Source organism: Perca flavescens, chromosome 9, assembly GCF_004354835.1.
Source record: "Perca flavescens isolate YP-PL-M2 chromosome 9, PFLA_1.0, whole genome shotgun sequence".
In the NCBI taxonomy this organism is placed as follows: Eukaryota; Metazoa; Chordata; class Actinopteri; order Perciformes; family Percidae; genus Perca; species Perca flavescens.
In genome coordinates, this window is record NC_041339.1 from 19,530,185 (window position 1) to 19,553,824 (window position 23,640).

Genomic DNA, 23,640 nt, shown 5'->3' on the forward strand with positions numbered 1-23,640 from the left:
AGCGAGCCATAAACACTTTTCATTCTAAATCTCCTACTGTGTACTGTCTGGAACTACTCATTGGTTAAATGAATACACAGGCAGTGATATTTAATTTTTTACTATTACATTTCCCTTAACAATTATTTAAGATCTTTTTTTAAACAAATGCTTTCTCTTGTTTATAGTGTGCAAGGAGATTGTATTAGTTATAAACTATTTAGTGTGCGCATGCGCATGTCGTAAAGCGTGTTGTAGGTCTCTATGACGACGAGTCTATTAAACCTTTTAGGGCTGTAGACGGACTAGAGACAGATTATGTGCACAGGTGTTGCTCGCAGACTGCCAGGCACTATGTGGGCCAGTTAGATGAAGTAATATAGTCACAAAATAACCCGGCTGGATGTGTTCTTTCACCGCTTTTAACTCGCCAGTAATACTACGCAAGAACCTGCTGGTGGTGAGTTTACTAACAACCATGTTGCTTCTATTTATACTCCCAGTAGCCAAAACATTGTGATTAAAATGAGTCTAGGGCGTAAACTGTGCCCTACAAGTCAGCCTCTTAATTCTGTCGGCGTCCTGTTTGTTTTTATAGCCCGCAGACAGAGCAAAACAAACAGGATTATGGTAAACTCTGTATTGTAGCCAGTGAAAACACAACAGAACCATAGCTACTGTAAACATAACTTACTTGTCTGCAGAGCAGAGGGCATTATTTATTATTATCTATTATTATATTACAAACAAAAACAAGCTAAATAGTTACTGGTAACCCTGTTATACTGGTTTCTGTCCAGTAGGTGACGACCAATCCCCAACAAGAATACAGTACAGTGTACGTAAAGTGATGTGAATTAGTGCCACAATAATCCAAAAACTCAGGTGCTCTTCAATCCTTGGGGCACAACAACTAAAGTGAATGTATCATTTGGTATCATTTTGCTTGTAATTAGATTTTTCTGATCTTGTTTTGATTGTCCAACCTGATGGGATACCCTGATCTGTACTGTTAACTACCTCAGTCACACAGGTCATCCAGTAGGATGTGTATCATTGCCACTTATCCAACCTCTGTTGGCTCATACTAGCCGTGATGGTAAATATAAATAAACCATTATTTACTGTCATGTCCGCATTATAATTCAATATATAATACTAACATGTAATACACAGTCATATTTTCTTATTTGTATTAAATTGTGTTTTATTTGCATATCTACTTTAATGTCCAACACTGACATTTAAAGTATAAACTCTGACAAACTCTATCCACAGAGGTATATAGGTCTTCCATTGGAAGGGTTCAACACAAATTTTCATACATTGATGAACCACACAATCAAAGGCCAAATTTAATATATGTTTAATAATATAGGCTATATAAATAATTAAAAATAAATTGTAAAAAAAAAAAAGGGGGTTCAGCCCCATAGTGACATAGACTGCTGTCATCAACTTCCTCACCCCCAGACTTACAAAAAAGCTTTATCTGTAGTGAAGCAAAAAAAATGTAAGAGTTTTGTGTTAAAGTTGGTACGAGATGAAATGTCTTGGGGACATCAACAATATTTGAATGCATCTTCTGGGAACCATCCATCCATCCATCCATCTTCGTCCGCTTATTTGGGGGTCGGGTCACGGGGGCACCAGCTCCAGCAGGGGAGCCCAAACTTCCCTTTCCCGAGCTACATTAACTAGCTCCGACTGGGGGATCCCGAGGCGTTCCCAGGCCAGATTGGAGATAACAGTGACATAACGTTGTCTCTTTTGTCCTTACTCCTTTCCGACCCTTCCAGTTTCAAGTAAACTGATGGACAAATGTTGTCCACACAGCAGTATAAAGGAGACTGAATGTGATTTAGAGCCGAATATTGAAATTTAACATTTCACAGAACATCATCTGGACCAAGTGTGGGTCAAGAGGATATTTTGGCCTAATGGTGGCCTACATCATAAGGAATCATCCATGAACCATACATTTCTACAACAAATGTCTTGGTTATCTGGTCAGTAGAATTTGAGATATCGTGCTCAGGACTGAATTACTCATATCACTCTCCTCAGGCCCTGCTGCCAGTGTAGTAATACTCTTGTCTAAAATGTGTCTCTGGTCTTCTTCCAGTGAAGATTATGAGTGAGGTGGTTTACAAACAGTCTCAGGAGGAATATGAGGACGACTTTGAGAAGGATCTGGACTGGCTGATCAGTGAGGAAAGCCGGAGTGAGGACCAGGTAAGCAATTCATATATGATCATTGGACAGGCTAATTGCACCTTCCCTTTTTACTTTCTTTTGTTTTTTTGTTTTTTAAATCCCCCTGCTTCTTTGTTTTATTGTGTGAAACTAAGTTTGGAGTGCTGCTCTGCTTACTGCAGACTGAGTGCTGCATGGGTCCCTGACCCTGCTCTGTGAAAGCGTAATAGTGAGTGTTGAGTTACCCATCCTGCCTGGCACATATCATCGTATGCATGTGAAACCAACTCAGTTAACATGCAGTGCTTTCACTGTGTGGATGCAATATTTATGAACACACGTACACATGTCTGTTATCACACCAGCAAGCTTATTAGTATTGATGTTGCTCATTCATCTACCTCCAAACCTAATTAATTAGTCTGCTGCCTTTCGGCCCCACAGGGTCCTGACTATGACGACATAGAAGCAGAAATTGACAAGGAACTGGAGGAGGATGAGAAACAGAAAGGAAAGAAAAAGAAGCCGAAAAGCCACAAGGAGGACAAGAGAGGCAAGAAAACAGAGGAGTTGGAAGAAGATGAAGAGAGGTGGCCCTCACCTATGGAGCCATTAGAATATGACTCAGACAGAGACAGCCCAAATAAGTCATCACCTATAGTCCCACCTCCTCCAGGGATGGATGACCAGACAGAAGAGGAGAAGAAGTACATTCTGGAGAAGATCCAGCAGGCTAACCGGGAGCTGCAGGACCAGGAAGCTCCAGATATGACAAGGCACAGGAGGCTGCATTTTAAAGAGATGCTGGTGGACCTCGTGGTACCTCCACTGCAGTTTGACAAAGATGGACACAGTAATGAGGTGGAAGAGGTAAAGGGCAGCAAGGATTCAGAGGCAGAGATCGAAGTGTCAGGGAAGCTTTCTGAGCTCAAACTTTCCCCTCGGGAGGAAAGTGTAGGATCTAGAGGAGCTGGCAGGGCTGGGGAGAGCAGTGAGGGGGGGGTAAAGGAGGGCAGAGTCCTCGTAGAAAAGGATGGTAAGTTTGACCTGGTCAGCCTGAAAGAGGTGGAGAGTCAAGGACTTCTCCCTCCTATAGCAAACAACTACAGTGACTACTCCTCCCTACGTCACCAGGAGCAGACTGTGAGCTCCAGTAGGACCCACTGGTCCTCCTCACCGCGTCCTCGTGCTGCTGGCTCTTCTCGCTTCCAGCAGGGCATCGATCCCCTCCGTGCCCCCAGACCTCCGGCTCAGCCCAGGAGCAGACCCAGCTCAGCCAGCCACAGCCAGAGAGGCAGCCAGAAGAGAGGCAGCAAGCGGCGGGTGCAGTCAGCTACCGGGACACCCTCCCAGGCCACCTACACCCTCTCCCCCCAGCAGAAAGAGCTGCTGCAGAGGATCCAGGAGAGGAAGGACAAGCTGGCCAGAGAGGTAGGAACATAGTTAAATGTTAATTAAAAGTTTGTACATTCTGAACTCTCACCGGTAAAAGTGTCACATCTAACATTAAAACAACAGAATGGCATTTCCAGTTTGAGGCTTGTTAATTGAATAGACACTGTTTTAATCACTCTTGCTTACCATGTAAGGAAGAGCAGAGAAAACTGGAGGAAGAGAAGCAGAAGAGGCAGGAGAACGAGCTGGCGTTTAAAGCCTGGCTGCTGAGGAAGAAAGAGCAGTTTCAGGAGGAGAGAAGGATCCACCGAGCCCAGGAGATGGAGAGGAAGAATTTTAAGGTAAGGCTAAGGCTCTAAGGCAAATAATCCTGAACCAACCAGCCTCATTCATAAAAAATACAAGGAAAAGCAAATCACTGCACTAGTCAGGGCGATTGAAAAACATTGCTGTAATAAATGTTAGCCATTGTTTCCACTTTATTACCTGATGCGTCCTCGTGCAGAAAGACTCCAGCGACCCGGAGGAGTCCTTCAGGTTGTGGCTTAAGAGGAAGCACGAGCAGCAGCAGAAAGAGAGACAGCTGGTGGATCTGAAGAGGCTCGAGGAGGACAGTGGTTACTTCCTACGCAGCCGCGAGGAGTGTGAACGTGCCTTCAAACTGTGAGTGTGCTTTTATATTTTTATTAACTTTAAGTGCCAAATAATTTCACAACCTCTCACAGTTTATCAATATTTCTCTTTTGATGTTGTATCTTCATGTATACAGTACAATACTATTGTATCTTTTTTGTGTGATTGCTAACAGATTTGTTAGTTATTAGTTAGTTAAAAACATGCCATTTCCAAATGTCAAATTTGGTTCACACATTTAGAAATGATCAGATAAGGCAACACATTGTTACCTTTACATGTGAATACAAATCTTAAAATGTGAAAAGTTAAGTCACATGTGAAGTTAAACATTTCACATGTTAAGTTTGCATTCACATGTAAAGTTAAAAAAAAATGTTGTCTCTTTTCACATGGGAATTATAATACTAACATGTAATTTTATAAATTTGAGATTTAGTTTAACATGTGAAATCACAACATCCCATATGAAATGTTTCACTTTATGAAAGATGGCATTTCACATGTGCTTTTATCATAAGGGTACATTCGCTACTGGTTCTCTCCATCCTCTTCCCGTCCTCAGGTGGCTGAAGCGGAAACAGGCGGAGAAGCGAGCGGAGCAGCAGGCGGCTCGAGAGCGCTCCCGTCGGTTGGTGCTGGAGGAGCGCCGTGCGCGCCGCATGAGGGACCTGCTGTGTACTGTCAATGAAACCAAGCCATTCAGATTCACCGAACAGCTGGCCTACCGCTTCTGAAGCAAACAAATCCAACATGTCCGCTGGATTCACCTCACATGGCATCACCTCACATGGCATCAAAAACCACAGGCTGGGCTATGCAAGACTTGTTCTGAAACATAAGACCTCGTTTATTCTGTGTTCAGTTGTTGCTAGGGTTTTGTTTTATTATCTTTCTGTGCGGTGTTAAAGCACATTTCTAAAGAAAAAAAGTTTACCGCAGTGACCTCTACTCAGTGTGATAAAATTTATGTTTTTTTTTTTACTGTATTTACTTTCTGTAGTGGCAGATGCACTTTACTTACTTAAACAGATGAAACTGTAAAGAAGGAATGAGATATATATATGTATGTATATATATATATATATATGTGTATATGTGTGTGTGTGTGTGTGTGTGTGTGTAAGAGGAAAATATGCCTGGCTGTTTGAGAGACATGAAATGGACAAAACATAAGCAATGTATCAATTTCTTCATTTAAAAGGCATTCTTATTTGATACAAAATAATGATGTTTAATTTCATGACATGAATAAATAAAACAAATACACCATTACATATAGATATGGAGTTTTATATTTTTAATTTATAGGCATGTACACATACATTTTGTGTGCTACAGCATTTCAGAATTAAATATCAGTGAAACAAAAGTGGCCAACTTCATAAAACGACAGGATTACGTTTTTGGTTAGCAGTTTTAATTTATGTAGGAAAAAAAGCTACTTTTTGTACCTTTCTCTCCGTTGGATTTACAGTGCACGACTCAGCCTATCATCTGTACCATCAACACAAATATAAAGACATAAAGATTGATACAAATATGTATTCCTTGAAACAGGAATGATTGACATCTTTTATCAAAAAAAGTTCCTCATATTAAATGCCGACAGTTACGACGGCAGCTGTCTATTCTTAAAAATACATAAATAAAAGTAAAACATAAACACCATGTTGTTATGCCAGTGAGCATGTAAAACCAGTATATTCTGCTGTGTGCCCAGAAAGGAGCGGTGTGATTCATCACGCCAACAACAAGAGGAAAAGTAGACAGAGAAGTAGACAGAAGACATTTTTAGTTTCAAACTTGACACGCAGAGAAGGACAGAGTGCATGATCATTAAATATTCAACATATTAGAACACATCTCTTTCTTAAACTCTTTGTATGAGTGTTTTTTGAAAATCAGGTACCAAAATTAGAAAAGCAGTGCACAGGCTACGTTGAAAAAAATTATTACTGGCACTGGAAAAAAAATGTATATGTAACAGTATATCTGTGAATTATTTTGAACTACTGACCACTAAAATTAAGGTATTTTATATCTGTACATAGTGAATTATGAATAAAACCCATTGGATATGTTGTCCAGAACAAGAACAACTCAAAGCAAAAAAGAAAGCTTCTTCACAGTTCAGTGAGATTACAGATAAAATCAGTCTTGCATAAAACAGCTGACTCACCAGGTACAACAAAACAAAGTAAATTGTTTTTTTTCTCTAATAGAATATGTCACTGGAGGGAAAGACAAAGAACAAAAGGTAAACTCAAGTACTTGTGTGTAGGGAAACATTCAAAAAATACAACTGACAACACAAACAATGACAACATTATTAATCTTGCACTTCAAACAGTACAAAAATAGAAAAGTTCTTATCCAAAGGTCAATTCAATAAATAGTTAACATATATAGAAGGAGTTGATAGTAAGGGATGGTGTGAAGCTGTTTTTCTGCTTCTACAGTTCATCTTTAGGGTTGATGTTGAGGCCTTGACCCCACACAGACTGTGTGTCCAACGCCTGGATCACCTCATCCGCCTGCAGCCTCTCCTAAGAGAGGAAAAGAGGAAAAAAAGTAATATTTAAACTAGAGCAATAATTATAATCAAGTTAGCTAAATCATAGTCTCGCTTTGCCAGACCTTCCTCCACATTGCTGCGGAGGAGGGTCTGGCTAGTCCCCACAGCATTCCAGGATGGGATTTCTTTAAACCAATCACAATCATCATGGGCGGTGCTAAGTGCCGGACAGAGCCACGTTGCCGCTGCAAAATAGCCTCTGGTAGGAACTTGTTTTGGTGGAACGTGTACGTTCAAAAGTTGTTTCAGTTGTGAAACAGAAAAGTCTGATTGGACATTTAGAATTGAGCTAGCTGTCTGGATTCACCTTGCAGAGATCTGAGGAGCAGTTAACCATAGTCTTCATAAATCGACCGGTGTTTAAAATTCCAACACAAAGAAAGCAGAGGGTAACGGACATCCGGCCGAAAAAGAGGGAAATCCGGCAGAACTTCTGGCAGCAACGTAGCAATCCCAGAAGTGGAATGTCGTGGATATAGACTGACTAAAGAGATTCACAAAAAAATCATCAGAAGTAATTTCTCATAGAAAAGAAACAAGAGGTGACTGCCTGCTCATTTCCTGTGTTGGTCTGACGTGCCTCCCAAACTTTCACACACAAGTTTTCCCACCAGTGTCCATATCTGGCACAAGACAGCACAGAGAGGAACTATGGCCTTTCATTTATGGGGAAGAAGCACGCTTCTCTTTGCATCCCCAATTTATGGTTTCAAAAAGACAAGCTTTGAATATTTAAAGCTACGTTGTCTGGTAGATTTAGATGGAGTCAGATGAAACAACAAACTCTCTTAGGCTGTACTTGTGCACAGTGGTGTCAGGAGCTAATGCTAAAACATCTCAGTTTAGCGTGTTAGCATGGTAACATTAGCTAATTAGCACTTAACCCCAAGTACAACCAAGGCTGATGGGAATGTCAAGTTTGACCTATATTAATTTTGACCTGATGATGTCGCTAGATGAAAAGTCAGAGGATCACAACGTTATTACAATTCATCCTGAGGGTAACATGTCTGTACAAAATGTAATCTTATATATATATATATATATATATATATATATATATATATATATATATATATATATATATATATATATCCAATAATTGTTAAGATACCAAAAAGTCAAAATTGGATCCAAGATTAGGACCTAGAAGCAAAGTGGTTATTACCCTACGGTGTGAATAGTTCTTTAACTGAAACATTAGTTTACCAGTTCTCTGAAGAGCGGGTCTAGAGTGAACCACAGAGCGACAGCACACCTCTGCCCGCTGGTGACGGCCTTCACACCGTGGGGATTCTCCCCTCCTGATGAGAAACCCACCATCCTGCCGCACATGGGCTTCACTGATGCCTGAAGAGGAGGGAGGAGACGGAGCAGGAACAGAAGTGAGGTCAAAAATTACCATTATCTGTTTATTTTAGTAAGGCCAACACTTCACTGTCTTATTTACATTCAGCTTGGTTCTTAAATTTGTCCTACTGGAGGGTATGCTACCTGTATGTCTGCTAGAGTGTAATCCCAAGTGAGCATCAAAGCTGATCATAAGCTCTTTTTATGAACACATTGTTGTGTTTATATTTGGTTTGTTCTTTCTACCCATATGATGTCAAGTAAAATGCTTGTGGCGAGAAGAGAGCAGGATATATTATTTAAACATCATATAACTTCCCTTAACCCTCATATATCCTCCTCTAACCAGCATATAATACAAATAGTTGTGGTTATTTCAGCAAAGGGGGGGGGGGGTCAAAAAACTGGCTAAATGTTGGGAGAATACTAGAAGTCTCTTTCTCTATTCCTCAACAAAAAAGTTTTAATTAAACTATACATTGGGATTGTATTGTAACCAAATAAATAACCTGCAGAAACTTATGAAGTGCGGCCGTCCCCTGTGGGAAGTAAATCTCACATCTTAGGAGAAACCATCTTACCGTGACTGTTTTGGCATCCATTTCTGTGAATATAAACTCCCCTCCGTCAAAATCTCCATTTAGATATAACAGTGCACTGGAAATAAAGAAAGTATAGTATACAGTCAACATATCAGTACAGTCAACATTAAATCACATATGATAGTGACCATTATTAATGTTTCACTGTGTAATACATCTGCAGCAAAGTAAGTTTATGATTTTTAATGAATCATACCTGTAGTCTCTGTATGTATATGCTGGTGGTTCCTTCCAGCACTCATTGGCCTCGGGGTCCAGCAGACAGTTGTCAGCGTGGATGGGATGGCTCAGGTCATTCCTGTGATCTTGCTGTCCTGTGAACGGACAACACACAAAAAGCATAAATACAAATCGATAAATCAAACATCCTCTGTACTTTTCCAGGTTTTTCTTCCTGGGTCTTTTATTTTTAAATATTCCACCATACAGTAAGTGAACCATTAAGGATAGCAGGAGCATTTATTAAATCTACTGATGGAATCATTCCATTGATTTCCCTGAATCATTAAAGTACAGGAATTAAGCTTATTCTCAAGAGTCTCAAATGACAGTACATGTGTGTTCTGTGTCAAGTAAAGTATGCTTCTGTGTGTGTGAGTGACCTGTGATGGCTGTCCGGCACACTAGGTGTGTGTAAGAGAAGTGCAGGGTGGAGTTGAGCAGGAAGTAAGACTCGATAACCCGTCTCGCTCGCTCGCTGATGTCGTAGAACAGGCGAGCGCTCCTCATCGGCACTCTGCCCTCATAGCCATACTGCAGGGAAGAAATAATAAAAGGGAGACTGTAATAACACGTAGAGTCAAACAATGAATCAAGACAGATACCATACAGCTAACATGACATTTTATTGAGCGCTGTATATGATAAAACTACTGACGAGATAATTCTGATCCTTTGGTTTGAATTGTGATTTCAGATTCAACCGTTTTCCTTCAAATAATCTTTGCTCAGACAATATGCCGGTTTCTTGCAAGCTTGACAACTATTGGGTGGATGAGTCATGCAATCATTTGTTTATGCTTAGTGGTGAGTGTACCTGCAGGGTTTTAAGTACAGTGGCTCCTTCAAACTTCTCATTGGGAGTGTGTGGAGACATCTTCCCTCTGTAACCGTCTCCTGCCATGGTGACAGCCTGAAAGACAAGAAGAACCGCCAGAATTAATCTCTAAAAGTTAAGATTTAAAGTCATTATTTTTATCAACGTTGTGTTAATGTCCTTACATGTGCCAGGCGTCTGAGGTCTAAACATTCCTCCTCAGATATCACCTGATCCAGCAGCACCCGCTGAGTCCCGTTTAAGGCTGCAGAGTTCTGCACCAGCTGCACGCTGTCATACACCAAGGGGCCACCTACACAGATCCCAGAACAGTATTTAAAGAATGCAACATGAAATCTCTCAGCCGTGGTGGTCAGAGAAGATTTAACTGAACACTGATGACTTTCTCTTAGCGGTTTAACTCTTGATCTCAGATTTACCTTCTTTGAGACGCTGTGGAGCAGCGAGAGCGATGTTCTTCTTCTCTGAAATGGGAACATACTCCATCCAGCCGTCTGTACCAGAGGGAATCCTGGAAAAACACAGAATAGAGGATGAATTTTTTTAGGGGTCAAAATTCAGATTTTAAACCCAAACAATAACTGACAAACAATAACTGATTTTTTTTGGGTACAGCAGAAACAAGAAGACATATTCAGTTGACATGGTGAACTTGTCAGCACACAGTTGCCTATTTACACATTCAGCAGATACGAACAATATCATTCATTTAGAGTTGTGTTTCTGGCCACCTAATGAACGTCAATCCAATATTCATTCTCCTTTAGGTTTGTTTCCTGAGGAAAATATATGGTTTTATTTAGCTTCTCAATGCTCCACTATGTTCACCAGCTAGTTGTTAACTTTGTCTGTCTGCTGTTAGTGCCGAGCAGGTAGCGTGCATTTGGGTTTTAGAGCTTTTTAGCTGAAAACACCTGCGGCCAAACACAATAGAGCAGCGAGAGTGAACAAAACAAACAGGAAAGTTGAAAACGAGCTGAAATAAGCTATGAATCTCTAAAGAGTGGAGCGAAACTGCAGTGTAGGGTGGACCCTTTTCACACTACACTTAGTCATTTGATCCATTGTTATTACAATAATACCAATATAGCCGCTTTCAATTTTTATATTATATAGGCTACTATATATGTGTATGTGCGGCTTTTGTTACTACCGAAGAAAACGCTCCAGGTTATGAGAAGACAAGCTCTACTGTAATATATACAGCACTACACTTGACGTTACATTTTCAAAGTTTTACAGATGAAGAGATATCTTTACCTGTTTGAGTCCTCTCTTCCCCCTCTGCTGCTCCAGTAATTCTGCAAAAAAGACAAATATGTAACCTGCACATTTTCTTACTTTCTAAAGCTCTGGTGCCAGGTCGTAAATAAACAGATAAAGAACAATTGGATTGATATGACTGATGATTTAGGTTATTCACATGTAGTTTCATAAATGCTGTGTACAAAGAAAAGTTGAATATGACGTGTCAAAGTGGCCAACAGGTGTCGCTGTTGGCTGAGAAGACAGTAGTGTGCGGCGGCCGTGCCAGACACCTGTTACCCTGCTTTGAGTCAGCCAGGCAGCAGGGGCACACACTAATGTGTTTACACACCCAGCAGGAGATCTGCTCAGCATCAGACACATGTGGACTGGCTTACGGATAACTGCCCGTTAAATTACAGCCTCTTTTCATTTCTGGAGAAAACTGGAAATTAAAGGGCACTGCTGATCTTTCAATGAATACTAGCAGTCTGCTTTGAGTTTGTAGTTGCACATAAAAAATGAACAAGATTTGGGATAATGTATGTACACTGTTAACTCACCCCTTCTGTAAATTCCACACCCATGGTTTTGCTGCCAATCAGAAGGAGCTCCAGTTCCTGTTTGTGCCTCCTCAGGTACCATGCAGCTTCCTGAGAACACAAACACACCAACATTTTATGGTGAACAGTTTCCTGAGTCATTAAAGTAAATGTAAGCACATGCTTTTGTCCTTGACAGACGTAAATTAGGAAAATAACTGAGAAATAAATGTTTTATTTAACAGTATGCCAATTTGTTAGCTGAGAAAATAGTCTTTTAAATCACCGCATTATTTTCATGCTCACAGTTACAGTAGAGACACAATTATTAATGGTTTAATGTTGATCTTTCATTTATCAAAGCTCATCACCTTAACTTTTCCAAACTCTTAAAGTGACAGTGTACTCTTGTTCTCCTCACCCTTAATAAGTGAAAACCAGAATAAGTTTCTCTTTCCCTCGCCACGACTAATGGAGTGTGATGGCCTCTCTCTTTATTTTTGTCCTCTCACAGGGACAATTTTACTACGGTTTCCTGCCTGAAGTAAAAACCTGAATTGAAGCAAAAATCTGCTTTTTCACAAAACGTGGATCATAAAGCAACAATAGGTGCCGAAAGTGTGTTATTTTTGTCGGTGTGAGAAGGGGAGAGGAGGTTGGAGTTAAGGAGGATCATGACTATTATGAAACTTGAGAATCCAGTAGCATCCAGTAAAAAGAGAAGCCCTCTTTTCCAACACCCCGAATACAAACAGCCCCCAAATTGTTCCAAAGACTTTTGTGGGCACTCTGACATGACTCTTCCTCCTCCTCCACCATTCCTGAAAGGCAGGATTCTTTGGCAGGGAGGCAGTTCGGGCCTGGCACTGAGATCTAGGGCTCTATTAAATCTGCCCTACAAAGGCTTTTGCACAAATAACAAGTGGAGGATCTGCTCTTCAATCTGTTAAAATTTCATATGGCTACCTAATAAATTTCTTATATATATTTACATTTTTAGTTTGCAGTTTGTATAGAAAAGTAGAGTGAAACCAAGGCAGAATGCAGTATCTGCCCGTACTGCAGTCTGCCTTGGTTTCACTATGATACTGCAGTTTGCCTTTGTATCAGTATGAACATTGTTGCAACTAGCTAAGTGGCATGAGTCAGGTTTTATAGCATACAGTTACTGTATGCTATAAAAACCTCTCTCAGAGAAGAAAGGAACTGTCAAAATGGCTTCACTTTTACGTGGAAAAATGCTGGTGAAACTTGCCTTAAACAACAAGGTACCCAAAATTGGTAAGTTTTAAACCTCTTAACCCTTTTTTTTGTCAGTTGTGTCTGTTTACCTCTTTCTAGCTAGCATTAGCTTTTTTACAGCATTGGGATAGCAATGATACCTTGGGGAATACCTTAGAGAAATTACCTTAAAAAGGTCAAAATTAACGTGTAATACTGACAGCTAGTGTTTAAAAAAAGTTACTGAAGTACAAATTTAAAATACTGGGGAGAGACGTCTCCCCCGTCCCCAGCCCAGACTCAAGGGGAGGAGTTCATTCCCTGAATGATTAAACTTAAACTGTTTGTAATTACATGTGAAGACCTATTCCCAAACTGAAATAAAAGCAATACGTTAATGATTGCCATAAAAGACAGCACTTTTGTGATACAATTAAAATATATGAATCTAATAACGCTTGTGTTTTTTGTTTGTTATATAATATAATAAATATTATATAAATAAATATAATATAATAGTAATAGTTTGGTAATAATTAACATATACTGTACTTTGACAATACTATAAGCAGCAGTGTGCAAAAGTTTTGGTGTGCAGCAATGCAATATTGGTTGACATGAAGGTCTACAAGAATACCCAATTGATTTTGTTCATATATGTTTACATACATTTTTATAAATGACGGAGTTGTGCCATTGTTAAGGCATCAAGCAGCAAATCTGTAGAAAATGTAGTAAGTGCCTCCTCAATAAATTATTTGATTTGATTTATGATATAAACAAGCGATTATGATCACTTGCTACACTTACTGCTATATGTTATTGTATAGCCATGTAAGTATACGCAGTAATGCAAAGGCAAAGCGCAGTATAGTCTATAAAACAACCAAATTTTGCCTGACTGTCAAAAAACTAAATGTTTAATATTCACCTCCCTTTGATCTATCTAATTGTATCCTTTGTTGTTAAATTTAATTGGATGCTTATATTTCGTGTAAGAAAAACACAAAAAGCTGTTTTTCTCAGTGTGGCGTTTTTGCTGATACTGCTCTTTGGCTTTGTAGGGCAGAAATGAGCTCCCCGATGCCGAAGGACGCAGAGAGGAGAGGCAATCTGTGGGCCAACAAATGTACTGTAAACTGACGGGACTGGAAAGACTTGAGGGCTAGAAAAATGTAAGCTATGAGTAGAAAAACATAAGCATGACCTGCAACACGTCGCCCTCTCTTTATCTCTCACACACATATGCGATGTCAGCAACACACACTTGCACATTCACACAGTCCTTCTGAGAGCCTCACTTGCTATAATGAGTACCAGGCTTTCTAGGAAAAAGAGGTTTTGTAATTGAGACTTAAACTAGGCATTGCTTGACTTTTCAAAGCAGCTGATCAGAGTTTTAGGAACAGAGCAATTTTTTATTGTTATTAGCACCATATATCATTCAGACATACAGAACAAATTCCACAATATGTGCCAGGTAATATCAGATGGTGCACAGAACAGAGAAACACAAATTGAACAAGGCAGCGTTGAGCTATCATTTTCTTGGTTGCAGTTGAGCCGGCTAGCCAAATCTTCCTCTGTCTCTCGAGCAGGTGTAATTTAGTCATCATTAAGTAACAAAACAATTGGGTCAGTAGGGATTAGATATCCTATCACATGAGATATTATTGATTTTGTTTTGTGCCAGAACTCATGCACCTGTTCACACTCCCAGACCATATGCAGGAAAGTTCCAGTTTGTTCACGTTGACAGAATGTACAATAGGGAGTGGGAATGACTTTCGAGACATATCTCTTCTGAGGAGTCCAATATGTCCTATGACATATGTTGAAGTGGATATGCTGGTGGTTTGGGTTCTTGGAAAGGTGGAAAATGTTGTCCCAAACTGCCTCCCAATTAATTGTGTTCCCCTCAGAAGAAGAAATTCTTGATGCTAAAGTGGCTGATGGGTAGCCAGACTTAACTAATTTAATTTTCTCTAGCGAGCAGACATTCAGCCGTTAATTATTCAGAGTGTTGTGAATACCAGGGGGCAAGGAAATAATAAGGAGCATGCCCTGAGGAAGAAATATGTTGTTGTAAACACATTGATGTAGCAAAATTTGCTTAATACTTCCAGCTGGATGGAGAACATATACAAGTGAAAAGCAAACTTTAAGAGGCAACAGCTGCCAAGTGGCGAGAAGCAAGTTCATCCAAGAAATACAGCAAACGGCCTGCAACCTCCTGTCTCCTCCTTTTCCCTCACATCCACACTTTTCCTCTCTAGTCTCCTTCCCTACATTCCCTATGATTCAAAAGTATAATGTTGAACTTACTAAAGACTATACTTAATGAAGTTCTACTAACTATCCCACCAACTACACTTAAATCTCAGAGGAGAACAAGCTTGTATTTCTTATATTTCTCCAGGAGAACAGCAGATCCTCACCTCTCTTGGCTCGCCATCATGTCCCAGCACCTCTCTGTAGTAATCCACGTTGTCTGTCATGGACTCCTCTCCTTTGTGGAATAACAGGTAGGTCAGAGCGCACTGTAGCGCCTTATCCAGCCTGTCCACTGCAGAGAGAGACAGAAAGTAATTCAAGTCGTTTCTCTGTTTGGTTTACAGTGAACACAATTAAAAGTAACCTGTGTTTTTGTTTTTTTTTACCTCTAGTAGCGCTATGGGGCTGTGTATTTACAGCTGCTGACCTATCTACTGGATGACCACATCCACGTGTGTGTGTAATTTGGAAATGTATCTATCATGGATGACATTCCCAAACCATTACCACGATGGAACAAAAGCTGCACTGGTTGACATAGTGGAAAAAGCACACATGCATGCACGCACCCATGCACGCACGCATACACGCATACACGCACACAGCCGATTCTAAGGAGGCTTGTAAGGACTCAGGAGTTGTCACTTGCGACACTGATGAAGTGAGACAAACATACAGCAGGACCATTCTCTACAGTCATCCTATATATTCATTCAACCACAGATCCACAAACACACACCTTCTGCTCTACACAAAAGCCACTAAGTGCACACACAAACACATTCTTGTAAAGGTGCAGGGTTAGCCAAAGACTCCCTGTCTTGGCCGAGGCTAAAGCTGCGTAGTATCTGCTGTTGTCAGCTGCGTGTTCCCTGGTCAACAAGAGTCTGGAGGTTTAAGCTCAGTCAAAGAGAAAACCTCTTTGAGAATTTATTTTGGAAACTTAAGCAGCTAAAGCATACTTCTACTGCGTGATGGCAAACGTCCACTGCCGCACTGTGGTGTGGAGCAACTGAGGAGTGTGAAACACAGCAGGCCACAGTGCTACTGGGTGTTAAAGCACTCAGATTAGGATTTACAATTTTAACAGGAACAATGCTGGTAAAAGAAGAAGAAGTAAAAATAATACTGTATTTAATACACATGCTGGATATAAACGAACTTGGCTCAGTGTTGTAAAGAAGTAGCCTTGTATTCAAAAACAGGATTTCCAACATACAAATCATACACCGTTTTCATTTTAAAGTGGGTAAGACACAAGTGGTTTAACAAGTGCATGTTTAACATAATTAATATTTATTTAAGATTAAGGTATGTTAAGAAATTGAACTGATAAAAGCACTCTTCCTCTGCAAGGATGCATCATCCTACCAGGTATTTTTGTTCCCCATTAAATGTTTTGAAAGACAGACAAATATGTAAAGCAATGTTCATTAAAGATATTATGAGTAACCCCATAAAAATATAGATTTTCTTGTTACACCTGTGATTACAAACAGAACAAACCACGGTCTGAGGATTCATTGAATCTTGCTTTAATAAAAAAATACTAAACGAGATGTCCAAAGTGGTAATACAGAATTTACGATTGCATAACACTAGCATTTACTTTCAATCTCCGCAACTTGCCCAGTACATGCATGCATTGTTTAGATACACACTCATGGAAAATAAGGACAGCCAGTAACAATGAATAGTGACGCAGAATGCAAATATAGTGAATGGATATGGTTGAACAATGCCAGTTATAGATAGTATTATAAGTATATGAGTTTCGATATCAGGGAAAACGTTTTTTAATGTATATTAAAAAGATGGCATGTGAGCCATTTCCAACTTTATAATACAGAATATCTGACTCACTGAAACTCTTTTTTTATAAACAAAAAAAAGCTTTTCACACTTCAATAGTCTTATAAAGACAGACAAGACGCACGCACGCACGCACGCACGCACGCACGCACGCGCACGCACGCACGCACGCACGCACGCACGCACACACACACACACACACACACACACACACACACACACACACACACACACACACACACACACACACACACACACACACACACACACACACACACACACACACACACACATCAGCAGCTGCTCAGTGTGTTTGCACAGACCCAATGATCCACTTAGCTTTATTAGAGCCACATGCTTATGGGTCATTAAGTATAATCTAGTGATCTCACAACCACTCAGCACACTGTCTTTTCCAACTATACGCTTTGTTGTTGTGCCAACACCCTTGTCTAGAAAAGTTTTTCACTACTTCAACAACACACACACACACACACACACACACACAACACACACACACACACACACACACACACACACACACACACACACACACACACACACACACACACACACACACACACACACACACACACACACACACACACACACACACACACACACACACCTGAGAGCCCTTACATCAGACTGGATATGCATTATAGTATAAAAGTTGCCCAGACAGACACACAAACACAGACCATATAATGCCATTAATACTTGTGAAACTCTAAACGGGGTGCGGCCAACTGTTGATTGACTCAACCTGTCTGCAGCTTTTTGTGGTCACCATGAGTTCTTGTACGTGCATGTGAGTGTGTGACCTATGGGTGTATCCATCTTCTTTGTTCATAATTACACCATAGTCAGATAGATGTTTGGGAACATCTATCTGACAAAAGATATATGTTAGGGAAGTGTTTTAAAAATGTTTGAGATCAGAAAAGTGGTTAAAAATGAAATCAGCAATTAGTAAATCCTCTAAAAGGTCTGAATAAGTCTTACATTCCTTGAACAACTTACCGTGGAAGTAGGCAAACTGAAGGTAGTCGTAGTGCAGAGGCAGGTAGTTCTCCATGGGTGAGAGGCGGCCTGGCCGGGTGGCGAGGTCTCGAACACACTCGTGCTCACAGTGCAGCACCTGAGTGAAGTGATCTGCAACAAAATGGTTTCAGATCAGTTTTCACATAATCAGCTTATCTTTGAGATAGTAGTATGTAGCATTTGGCTTCTTATTATGTTGAGTGTTGGTTTAGGGGCTGGATACCAATAGGGTCAAATATACTGATTAGCCAGTTGGTACATTCAGTCCAAAACATTTATATCAGCATCCACTGACAGTAAACCCTATCTCTCAAATATTTAACCTACCTACCTACCTACCTCTCCTCCAGGACTAACAGACATGCAGTAGATGTCTTATTTACACAGTTGTTACAAAACTATTGTATTGGTTGATTCTAAGATAGTTTCAAACAGTAAATTATTTATATAAAACCAGAACAGTGGCCACAGCTTCCATTACAGAGTGACTGATACCGCTGGGCTTATTGAGTCAGTTATGCGACCTTCTGTGGTATGTTGTAAATTTAATGCACTTACATAATATGCTCAATGGTCACTACCAGGGTCGTAGCACAGAATTCTGGGCCCTGTAGAAAGGCATTCTCTATGGACGCCTCACCGCATCCACAACTATTCATTCTAGCATCCTCACATTTCCACCCCCAGTCCGACAGCCCTGATCACTACAGTATGGTCTCTTGCCCACAGCCATTAACTCTGCTGAGATCATTGGTGTGATATTAGCTCAGGATTAAAGGACCACTTGAAAAACAGCCAGGAAATAATTAATTACTTGTTAGCATTACAGTCCGTCTAATAGCAGCAAATCTCAAGCTCATTACACAAATTTCCTTGGACTATAGACAAACCGGTTTGGCCAATTATTTGTCTATTGCATACTATATACTGTAGAACCGCACTGAACATGAGAGCTTTTCATTATGTGTCCTTATGCTGTAAATAATAAGAACTGTGTATAAAACAAATGTTGAAAGTGGTGTCTGTTGTTTCCTGTTGTCCAGTTCGGTGAAGGGTCTGTTGCGGAAAAAAACACTGGAATGAGTTTAACTTGATAAGCTGTAGCAAATCAAATTTGTCATTGTGTTGTTCCCTGTCGCTGTGAAGTAGATCAACTAAATGTTGTTCTCTTTATAACAGTAAAGTGCGTCCATGTCTTTGTCTTCCCTGAGGGATTGACAAACAACAGGATTTATCACCACCTGTGGAACAACAGATTTCACAGGGTGCGACATATCATTTCCTTATGTCCCCAGGAGAAGAGCCAGCCAACTGGATGATAGCATGCTGGTGTGTGTGTTTAGTGAGCGTGAATGTACAGTGAGGTCACTCTTGAGCAGCTGCAGCGTAACTTTCCTCACCCTCAGACAGCAGAGTTGTGGTCTGTTTAGATCTCTTCAAGAGTCTCAGAGGAGCAGAGTTATAAAATGTTTTTAGGCTTAGAATCATGCAGGACTGTAAAGGGTATCATGTTTTTCCTGAAAATTAAACCACTACACAAGGAAGTCAAGTTTATTTAACTCACACAACAGATTATATTACTCTCACAAAAAACATAAGTACATCTGAACACAAATAAACATCATAATCACAGACTTTTCTAGAACGGTGCTATGGAAAATAATCCCCTGATTGTAAGTCAAACAAAGCACGGCCAAAACTAATTAGCCTTCGTTTCTGTGTTTATGCAACCCCGGCCATACATATTTGAGACAAAGCACACTCGTCAGCAATTAAGCTGCGGCTACTGCACAAAACCCGGCTCAATTTCCAGAGAGAATGGCCTGACTTGTGTCATCAAAAGCACCACCAACTAAAGTAGATGTGTATGTATAACAGTATAATCACGTAATTATGATCTGGTGCTTCGTGGTCTCCACATCTGAAAATGCCTGAGTCTATGTAGGAAGACATTTGAGGCTGATTGCTATGTTGTAAACAAGTTAAAATAATAACACAGTGCATAAAAGGTGAGCTTAATGCTCGTTATTTATGAAGCTCATTAAAACTGTATGATTAACACTTGGTGATGGAATAACACTAAGGCTCTAACAGTTACTACCAGTTTGATGAATGCCAGTGGCTGCTGGGCTGATCTGCAACTTTTTTATAGTGACCTCTGTCGATCAGCTGCTCTTAGGGCCCTATTTTAAAATAAACAAACGTGAAACACACGTGAAAAGCTTTGTGGATGGATGGATCTCGCTGTTGCTACTATACTGGCGGGATAAATGACTCTTGCGCCCGACGCAAATCTAAAATGGGTTGGTCTGAAGTAGCTAGGTGTGGTTTGGGCGTAATGTGTAATAAACCAATCAGAGTGTCATCGAAGCAGCTCGATTGGTTGGGGTTAGGCATTTGACCTTGAGTGGTTAAGGTTAGGGTTAGGGTATTGGTCAGGAGATAGGACCTCTACATGTAAGCATGGGCGTCTGGCCAATAGTAGTGTGTGAACGCTATTGAAGGGCGGGTCTTGGCGTGGCAATAGTGGGATTCGTAATATCGCCCCCGGGTGCGCAAATACATTCCCTAATTTACCGACGTGCATCTGTGGAGGGAAAAGTCTGCTGTGCGTTGGGTGTAAAATAGGAATGATACATGCGTCTGCAATTGCGCTGGGTGCAAGATATAGGGCCCTTAGTGTGTTTATGACACAGAAAGCAGCAGCAGGGAGAGGGAGAGGGGCAGTTTTCTAGACCATATTATAGCTGAAGAATGTATTGTCCCTTCTGTACAGGCAGACATTGTTTTTTGTTTTAAGTCCTTAGGGTATAAAATGGCATGTTCCTCATAATAAATAAAATAGTAAACAATTAGTTGCCTACTTTGGTCAAATTTACACCACTGAAAAAATACTGGAAGCTATAACTTTTTGAAGACTCACCTGCCAAACATTCTCGCATTAACAAGCTTTACTGTCAAACTAAGAAAACACAAAAACATTGAAAATTTAAATCTTAATAATGTCATAAGATGCGTCTGAACCAGAAAGCCAGAGCACCAAACTAGAAACTGGAATTCCACACAACAATAACATTTGTGATTTGTAACAAATGAGTGGAAACCATACAAAAATACCAGAATGTTCCTTTAAAAGGAGATGACAAGAAAAAGCCCTCAGGTTGCAGTAAAGAAACAATGTTAAGTGAGGTTAAAGAGAGACAGAGGGGAGACTTGTATCAGCAGAGTTTTGGGTGCACTCAGGCTGCTATTCTGGACCCGGTTTAGGCTGTTTTCCTGGACTGTCGAATACGATAATTGAGCATGTCTACCAAATCCCAGGACTTTAAACTGAACACAGTCCAGCTCAGAGAATATCCCTCAACACATCTGCACTTACTGGGGCTCTTACTGTTGTTCATTTGATTAATTTCTAAGAGACTTTGTAAAATAATTTAATGTATTGATTTAGTGTAGAGCAATACTCCTCTGGATATGCATGTTTGTTTGTGTAGAGAGTTTGCTAAAAGAATACAGTGCCAACTCAATACTCCCAAAATCAATATACTGATTCGGCCAATTAGTTAGGGTCTGGCATGTGCCATTAGTCTTCAACATCATGTCTGAAAACATCTTAATGACATCATAAGTAGAGTTTAGTGCCTCCCAAGGCTCTGTAATGCAATCTCACCTATTTAAGTAATGCCAATGATCAGAAAATGAACAACTGAAGGAAGTCTGTGGGACAAAATCCAACATCTGTGTAAGGGACCTGATGTCTATGTCCTTACCTGTGTTTGTTTTCTCCACAGATTACACTGTACTGGCCATGCTCCTATTTGTACATATGAATCTGCTCTGAAGCCTTTGCAGTTATACATGTATTTACACCTTTTCATCTCCACAAAATTTAAGTCCAAAGCACTGACATATAAATCTCTGTATTTAGTAAAAGTGCCAGTAAAAGCTGATGAAAACAAATATTAATAAAATAATTGGAAGTTCAAATGTAACCAATAATAAGTCAGGAATAAGTCTGGATAAGTCAGAACAAGTTGATGAAATGCTCCACAACTAGACAGTCTCATTCCTTTTCATCTAAGAACATGTAATGAACCTCTTTTCAGAATCAACTAAAGACAGCATTTAGGAACTAACTGTCAGAGAACGGTGTGTCTAAAAATGTATACAAAGTGGTATTTACAAATCAACGGAAAATACAAGGCAGGGTTTCTCAGAAGGCAAAGAACATCTGAGCAAGCTTTAATGCATTGATGTGGTCAAATAAGACATCAGTTCCTTATAGCAATAAAATATCACAATATGCTATTATGCTACAATAAAATTCACATGAAAACAGCTTAAACCAGTGTTAGATTGCATCTTACTGTTTACTTTTCCTGTGCATTTTTTTTTTTATTAGTGCCATCTGTCATATCAACATCTATTCAGCATCAACATGTTGTTATGGATGTAACACAAAAAGGGTGTAAATAATTTAAACCACAACCTAAACAAGAAAGTCCTGATTCTACAATTAGAAACTTAAATAGTTAATTCTTTCTCTGATTTGCCATTTTAAGAATAAATACAGCTGATTACACAAACAAATTATATCCAAGATCCACATCATGTCCATGTGCATGCTGGGATTGTATTGCAATATATGTGGCCTTATTAGAACCCTGGTTATTTACATCACATGTTTTGTGCTGCTTGAGGATAAATACAGGATTGATAAATGTTAACAACAGTTTTCTGTTCAGATGTTGGCTCTTACCTGATACAAGTTCATGGAGGCTGTAACGGTAGCGGAGGTGGTCGTGGCCCTCAAACTTCTGCGGCCATTGACACAGGGCCCGGCACTCTGAATCTGCTTTATAGTACTCCACCAAAGCCTCTTCAAACAGAGCGATGGCTCCTTTGTGGTCGCTGTTATCATACAACCTCACTGCTGCCGCGAAGGAACGCTGTCATAGAGGAAGGATGGAGGATCATAAGAGTTAGGGAGGAGTATTTATGACCTCCGGTGTTGTTCAGCAAAGCTCTTTATGATATGCCTGTGTATTGACGTATTTATCTTTGACATTTTTATAAGCAAATATTTGCTGGTCACTTTTAATGTAAACCTGTAGCCAGTTCTTTACAAATTCTCTGGTGCACATCAAGGTTCCTGCAGCAGCGATGATCCCTTGTTTGAAGCTGAGTGAACAGCTGTCAAAAAGGATTCCCACTGTCACTTCTATAGGAATACATTTAACATTTGATCTAATGTACATTCATTTATGGTCCCCAAAGAAAAATTGCCTTGGACAGCAAAGTGGAAGTTACAGACACACAATAACTTCAATTATCAGTAATGTTTCAAAGTTTACTTGAGGTACAGCTATAAATGGCATAATAAAGTAGTAAGGTTTGTACTGAGTGTGAAGCTTCTCCCAGAAGGTGTCATAGGAACTTGTATGAGCTTGACTTGAAGATAAAGAGATAATAGATACAGTGGAATGAGGCTGGACATGAATAAGAGCACAAAGGATCCAAAACTCTGCAGCTTCACCGCAACCAGCACAATATGAGTTTCCAGTCATTAAACTTTACGGGCCATTTACACAGGGACAACAGCTGCGCTTTTCCCAGGAAATTCCCTAGGAAATACGTGAAGAAGAAAAAGTCGCCAGGATTGAAAAAAGATGGCAGCAGGTTACAGTAATTATCTGACACATGCTCAGGTAA

At 40.0% G+C, this 23,640-nt stretch overlaps 2 protein-coding genes across 3 annotated transcripts in view; one reads left to right on the top strand and one right to left on the bottom strand.

Moving 5' to 3' along the window:
• Positions 1-250: 250 nt before the first annotated feature.
• Positions 251-5,393, top strand: ccdc181 (coiled-coil domain containing 181). Of its 2 annotated transcripts, XM_028588213.1 has the most exons (7): positions 251-439; positions 1,875-1,988; positions 2,105-2,214; positions 2,620-3,606; positions 3,765-3,911; positions 4,076-4,233; positions 4,769-5,393. In XM_028588213.1, exons 2-7 carry the CDS (start codon positions 1,949-1,951, stop codon positions 4,938-4,940), a joined length of 1,614 nt encoding a protein of 537 aa, XP_028444014.1. In that variant the 5' UTR covers positions 251-439; positions 1,875-1,948; the 3' UTR covers positions 4,941-5,393. The 2 variants fall into 2 exon arrangements, with proteins under 2 accessions (XP_028444014.1, XP_028444015.1); XM_028588214.1 differs by lacking the exon at positions 1,875-1,988.
• A 93-nt stretch (positions 5,394-5,486) lies between these two features.
• The window catches only part of p3h2 (prolyl 3-hydroxylase 2), a 69,267-nt gene continuing 51,113 nt past the window's right edge, over positions 5,487-23,640 (bottom strand). The window contains exons 3-15 of the mRNA XM_028588369.1: positions 22,688-22,877; positions 17,908-18,039; positions 15,237-15,364; positions 11,599-11,688; positions 11,051-11,091; positions 10,210-10,301; positions 9,955-10,082; positions 9,770-9,865; positions 9,336-9,486; positions 8,930-9,047; positions 8,713-8,788; positions 7,991-8,131; positions 5,487-6,752 (exon numbers count right to left, since the gene is read on the bottom strand). Of these exons, the coding sequence (XP_028444170.1) occupies positions 6,660-6,752; positions 7,991-8,131; positions 8,713-8,788; positions 8,930-9,047; positions 9,336-9,486; positions 9,770-9,865; positions 9,955-10,082; positions 10,210-10,301; positions 11,051-11,091; positions 11,599-11,688; positions 15,237-15,364; positions 17,908-18,039; positions 22,688-22,877 (1,476 nt within the window). The 3' untranslated portion in view covers positions 5,487-6,659. The remainder of the gene's footprint in view (positions 6,753-7,990; positions 8,132-8,712; positions 8,789-8,929; positions 9,048-9,335; positions 9,487-9,769; positions 9,866-9,954; positions 10,083-10,209; positions 10,302-11,050; positions 11,092-11,598; positions 11,689-15,236; positions 15,365-17,907; positions 18,040-22,687; positions 22,878-23,640) is intronic.

Excerpts from the sequence above, each read along its gene's own strand:
- ccdc181 (XM_028588213.1), top strand. The coding sequence starts at position 1,949 with ATGAACCATACATTTCTACAACAAATGTCTTGGTTATCTG. Across the intron at positions 1,989-2,104 it reads ACAAATGTCTTGGTTATCTG|TGAAGATTATGAGTGAGGTG; the intron begins GTCAGTAGAATT and ends GTCTTCTTCCAG. Across the intron at positions 3,607-3,764 it reads AGGACAAGCTGGCCAGAGAG|GAAGAGCAGAGAAAACTGGA; the intron begins GTAGGAACATAG and ends TTACCATGTAAG.